At 38.1% G+C, this 6,173-nt stretch overlaps 1 protein-coding gene across 1 annotated transcript; it reads right to left on the bottom strand.

The window, feature by feature from the left end:
- LOC130728243 (exosome complex exonuclease RRP46 homolog) lies at positions 1 to 3,550 on the bottom strand. The gene is made up of 7 exons (XM_057579631.1): positions 3,398 to 3,550; positions 2,981 to 3,312; positions 2,873 to 2,893; positions 1,963 to 2,035; positions 1,805 to 1,872; positions 482 to 614; positions 1 to 311 (listed from the first exon to the last, which is right to left on the bottom strand). The coding sequence occupies exons 2-7, from the start codon at positions 3,299 to 3,301 to the stop codon at positions 196 to 198; spliced, it is 732 nt and encodes a 243-aa protein (XP_057435614.1). The 5' UTR covers positions 3,302 to 3,312; positions 3,398 to 3,550; the 3' UTR covers positions 1 to 195.
- Positions 3,551 to 6,173: the final 2,623 nt, after the last annotated feature.

Raw genomic sequence — 6,173 nt, 5'->3', positions numbered from 1 at the left:
TACCATGAAATACCACTTTGGCATTGGCAATTTTTCAACCAGAATATCAGATACATTAAATCTTATCCTAATCATTACAATAGTAATTTCAAGGAAGACGTTAACACAACTGTCCTAGTTAGAAATCCCATGCTGCAATCCCTTTACCAGGGAAAAATTAGATACAAGTAAAACTACATCTAAAATTATTGGAAATCACCCAGCTTTAGATGCCTCACTTGTAGATTTTGGCTCAATGTTCTTCCTCAAAAATTCAGACAACCTTTCACTAGTAGCACGCCCTCGTTCTAGGCAACGAAGATAGTCATCCACTAGAAGAAAATTAAACAGAAAACTAATTAGATCACACATTGGAAATACATCCTATGAAGATAATCATCCAATGCTGGGGGAAATAGAATCGCGCAGAACACTTAGCACCAACATATTCCTATTGAAAGAACTAGGTAAAAAAAACATCAGGAGAAGTGTGGGAGAATACCTGACATAGCACCCTGTGTAACAGATGTGATGATTCCATGTGCCATGGGCTCGCTGCCCCCCTGTGATGATCCCTCTGGTAGGACTGAAACATTTGTGTTTGGAAAAACTAAATAGGCGAATGCTGTCGCTGTCTGCCAAAGATAAACATACTGAATTAGAGTTTTGTAAAAGAAGCATGTGACCAAGGACTCCAATTTTAAAATTTGTTTATGCCACTGACATGAATATAGAAACAACTAAATCACGGTTATGGGTTTATGGCATAAGAATATCATTTGTTGGGTTCCACTAAACCGTAAAGCGTGTGAATAAACATTTAGAAGCAATAGACATGCGGATGAACTTTTTCTGAGATCAAGCGTGCGTAGAATATTAGTCTAACTGTCTATTACGGTACTGCACGATAGTAACAGACCGAAGACTTCAAAGTAAATAAATATCCAACTCAGAAATTTTGAATTATAACGCATACAGAGTCATCAAGTTACATGTCAATATCAGAATTTCATCACAAAAAAAGAAAATAAAACTCTTTATGTAGTAAAGGAGTGTTATAACTCACCAGTAGCTTATCAAGCAAGTAAATGTTAAATGTTGTAAATTTATAAAAAGGACAATAAGGAGATTGTTCATGTTTTCCTGTAAAAGCAGTAAGTTAATCAAACCTCAAAGGCTCAAAGGAAGTTGGCCTTGCAATGTGATAAATCCTGACCCACTATTAAGAGGGTGTATATTAGGAGAAGTAGAGAGGCAACAGGGAAATATAACCCCTGAACCGCATTACCAATTAGGTAGCAATGAACTTATGACAGCAGATAATGGACTAAGATGGTTATTGGGTCAGTTTGTATAAAAAGGGAAATAACCATTAGAGAGATATCCAATAATTGTAATTCAAAGAGAGAGGGTGAATTGGTGAAAATCTGGCCTTCTCAAATTAAACAGATGTGCATACTGCATGGTAATCTTGTTCTTTCCGATACCTAGGACTGTGATTACATTGGTACAGGCTCTGCCTTGGGCAACTTAATACAAGTTTCATTTTCTCCAGATTCCAGTTTAACACAACATCAATGAGGATCATGCAACAGATATAGTATCACAGGTACATGAAAAGGTTATTATGACAACAATAACTGAAAAGAGAGAAAAGGATTTCAACATTTCAACTATTATCCACAAGTTATTTAGAATACTTCATATGTCAACAGGCATACAAAAGTAGTAAATGCAGAGCACATTTATTTGGCCAACTAAATTCCCTAGATATAAGGTGGAAACAAATTAGTACTTTAAATTAAACAAAAGATATTCCACTAACTTCCTCTTCTTGTTTAGTTGGGTCGAGTATAATACAACTATTATCGGCTACCGAACAACATATTGCAACTGTAGAGACAAAGATAAGAAATAATTATCTTTCAACAAATTTAAATCATAGAAATAACCAAAAGACAATAGCCAACAAGTCTTTATTACCAGCAAGATGTTTTAGGGGGATTCCAGCATCAACAAGTGCAGCGCATGCTGCATTTATCGCGCACGGAAGAAGCTACATATTAAGTCAAGAAAAATAGGCAAAAAAATCCAGAATCATATATATTACATATGGGTCTCTTTTTGGTCTCCATTGGCAAATTGGAGTATATATATTTGATGGAATTGATGAAAATGTGTTAACCTACCTTGTTCCTTAACAGACCTAAAAAGTAGCTCTTGCCTCAGAACTGAACGACTAAACGCAACTCCCCAATGCCCACCATTCATTTTATTAATTAAACATTGAGCCTTAAGTGGGAAAGTAGCATAGCAGAAATTGTGGAATAACATAAATAAGTACAGAAAATGGCTCTAATATCTTCGATAAAAGAATTTAAAAAAAGAGAGATGAAATGGCACTCATGCAAGTATCTGATGGATGAATATGGATCATCAGCACTATCATAATACAATATGTTACAAGCAATCAAAAGGAAGCTCTCACAACTTGCTCTTATCAAAAAGATGAAATAAAATTGCCCTAAAATGGAACTAGTAAAACACTAGAAATCCATCATAGAGAAATAAAGAACTATTAAAGAACCACATGACTCATTGAAATGTAGTCTTTCCTTCAATTCAACAGTGTATATAACAAGAGTCGAGAATGGACCATAAAAAACAATACCGCACCTGACGTAAAGTTAAAAGCCAAGCAATATCACAATTTCAGTATCAAACTAAAACCTAAGGAACACATGCTACCACAATCCAAATCATAACTAGTAGAATTGATGAACTGCCCAATTCAAATAGAAGGTAACAGTACAACTACAAGTAGATAATAACAATCTTAAAGGAAACTGTTACTACATAAATCACATTAGAACTGAATTTTAAAGTAGGATACAGCACCATCATCATGGACAACCTGCATTAGAAATGAAGAATGTTAAATCCCAAAATGTAACAAACAGCTCGCGTAAACAATGTGTAACCAAGGAAATGTCAAACTTGCCTGGACTATAACGGAAGTGGTGGTGTTGGGATATATGCTTCGAATGCATATGCTTTCCAAGGTTCTCTTCAATATCATCTCATACTCCTTCTCCACTTGACCAATCTGTCCTGTGTTAGGCTTCCAAATAACTTCAATGGAAGCTTTTTCAGGGTTTTCATTCTTCTTGGTTCCGGCTTTGGGTCCGTAAACTGCAGCAAAGACTTTGGTTTCTCCTTGAGACCAGGTGGCTGAACCATGGGCTCTGTGAAGGACCGAACGAGAGCATGCCAAGGGCCTTAGTTGATTGGGACTCCTCCCATCGGGTCTGTCACTCTCCATTGAATTTGAATCTAATTCAATGGAAATCCCCCAATCAATGTTCAACAAAATCAAATTTACGGCACTACAGAAAAGTAGCGAAAGTAGAGAACATACCTTGGGAAGCGGCAGCGGCGGCGGCGGCGGCGGTGTTGTGAAGGCTGGGAGAGAAAGCGGAGTTGCAGGTCTGGAGGAAGAGGAGGAGCGCGAACAGGCTCCCTAAAACCTTTATTTTCCGAATTTCTCATAATTGCATCTATGCCGTTGAGGAGAAAAAGAAAAAACAATGTGTTCGAAAAACAGGACCGGTCATTAAATCGGTGAATGTCGTGGTTTATAGTTCAAAGGTCAACTGTGATTGAACTAGTAATAGCTATTTTGGTGAAACATTGGAAGCGAAAAACAAACTATACTATGTCGGGTCGGACGTAAGAAGAGGACTTTGCTATGTAGGGGGCAAGGACCAAATTTGGTAAGGAGCAAACTACAAGTGCATACCCAATGAAGCAAGCTTGTCAGCATAGGTATTGACCTCTTGTCGAACATGCTGGAAAGAAAAATGTCATAGAAGAGTAGAAATGTCAACGATCTACATCAACTAAGGTCGCAGGTGAGACGTAAAAAAAGGAGAGTCTGACGTTCTAATAGCATCTAGCGAGTCACTCTCACAAAAGACATGTCGGTAACCCAAATCTCAAGCTAAAAGAATGTCATGCTTGATGACCAAAAGCTCGGCAGAAAGAACACACGACCCCGCAGAGAAACCACCCAACCAGTTTGCAGAACTATTACGAATTAGGTCATCATAGTCAACCTGCTGCTAGCAACAAATGAAGCTACCATCATTGTTGAGCTTAACTCGAGTGATGCTCAAAAAAGACCAAAGAATGTTGCTAGAACAAGATGATGTTGTGATGGAAGATGGCGTGAACCAATAATAACTTTTTTGAAATTTGAACCAATAATAACTAAATATATTTTTTAAATATTGTGTAATATATTAAATTATTTATTAACCAAAAATGTTAAGTAGTTAAGCGAAATTAAATTTTAAATCTTAATAAAATATCATATTATATATTTTATAAAACAAAAAAGTGCATGTATGTGGTAGTATTTTTACTCTATACTGGACATTTCTTTGAATAAAATATAAAAAAAAATTATGAATTTTTCAGAGTTCTTTCAGAATTTTCAAAATTATGATCGGAGAGAGCACCATTTTTCAATAATTTTACCTTGATTCGACCGGTTCTCTTTGGTTTTAAGATCTATTGGTTTTTTCCCTTTAGTGTACCTTCATTTCTATCTCAATTTCCTAGGTTTTTCTTATTTGCTTATTCATCTTTACCAACAGTTCAATATGTATTTTCAAATCTGAGATCTGAATTTACATTCTCATTCTTTGAGTTACCTAGGTAATAAAACATTCTCATCAGATCCCACAAGGACAACGTCGAGTTGTTTGACAAGAAAGAAGTCCTTATGAGCTCTCATCAAAGCACCATCGTAGCCTCGGGCTTTAGGGATAATCAGAGAAGAGCTCTAGGCCAGCGTGGTCTCAGTCCTCGAACCCTCGACGACCTCTTCGATCACGACTCCTGTTTGCAGCTGCCTCCCTTGACCTGGAACCTTCTTGGGTCGTCCTCTTCACCATTGTTCTGCCACCTCACCGCGACCTCAGAAACCATCGAGCCCCCCATCCAACCCGTCGCATTCTGGAAAAGGAAGAGGGAACCAGGCATGCCTGCCCCCAATTTAGGGAACATAGGCCCACTGGGAAATCTCCTCACCCCACAATATATAGCCCACCCAACACCTCGGCAAGGATAAGTGCTTTCCGGAAAACAACACAAATGTTGGGCAAGTATGGAAGGAGAAGAACAGGAGACGCCTGAGATCATTAACACATCTTCATTAGAAAATACCCCATCTTGTGGCTCCATCTAAAATCTTCTCTTGTATGATCGCTTCGAGCCACATAAGATCGGCGCAGCTGAAGGAGTTGCCACATTTGGCCTCCGTTCAAGGCACCCCTCTCTTGGGAATTTCGCAGGCGTCACCGACAGAATCGAGCCCACCATCAGCACACCGTTGAAGAGGTTGATGGCCATTGATGTCACTTCCATTATCAAGTACCTAACAACCCCAAATCGAAAAAGCCCTCCCAATCTTCCTCTTCCTCCGCACAAACACCTTAAGCAAGCTTCTAATTTGGCCTAAAAGGCCCCATATCTTGTAATAGTATGTTGGTTTCGAGATCCCGTCAATGAAGAGGGTAAAAGATGGAACTCCTCCTCCTAGGGCCCGATCCAAAAGGTCATCATCGTCCGACGCTTCTGAGGCCACGCCGCTGCTGTCAGAGATCGAGCTCTGTCGAGAGCCAAGGTCATATCTTGTAAAAGAAAGAGGGAGGAAACGAGACATGTCCTCACAAAAACACGATCCTTAGACAAAGAGGGCAGGGGAAGCACAAGGAAGGACCGGTACTAGTTGAGAAGCATAGTTGCTGCCGCCACTAGGAACTGTCACTACCGCCTAGGACAACTATCAAGTTTGGAACCCAAGCAGAGCTCCATGAGAGAGACGACGATCAATAGTTGTGCAAGAACTCTTCAAATGATCCCTTTAACAGATGATGAAATAATTAATATCCTGTCAACTTAATTTAATTATTTTATTTACTTTAAAATAAATAATCAATAATAATATTCCAACAAAAGTTAACGCCAAGGACGAAAAATAAAATGACTGATATATGAGGAATGAAAAACAAAAAATACAAGGACTAAAATCAGAAATAAGATATATTTTAGGGACAAAAATATACTTAACACTATTAGAAAAAAATATGTTAATTTAACTTGGTATATGAAACTCAAAAAAATTCAAA

This window comes from Lotus japonicus, chromosome 1, assembly GCF_012489685.1.
Source record: "Lotus japonicus ecotype B-129 chromosome 1, LjGifu_v1.2".
Lineage (NCBI taxonomy): Eukaryota > Viridiplantae > Streptophyta > Magnoliopsida > Fabales > Fabaceae > Lotus > Lotus japonicus.
The sequence above is the reverse complement of the archived record's forward strand: the minus strand, read 5'-3'. Positions and strand labels throughout refer to the sequence as shown.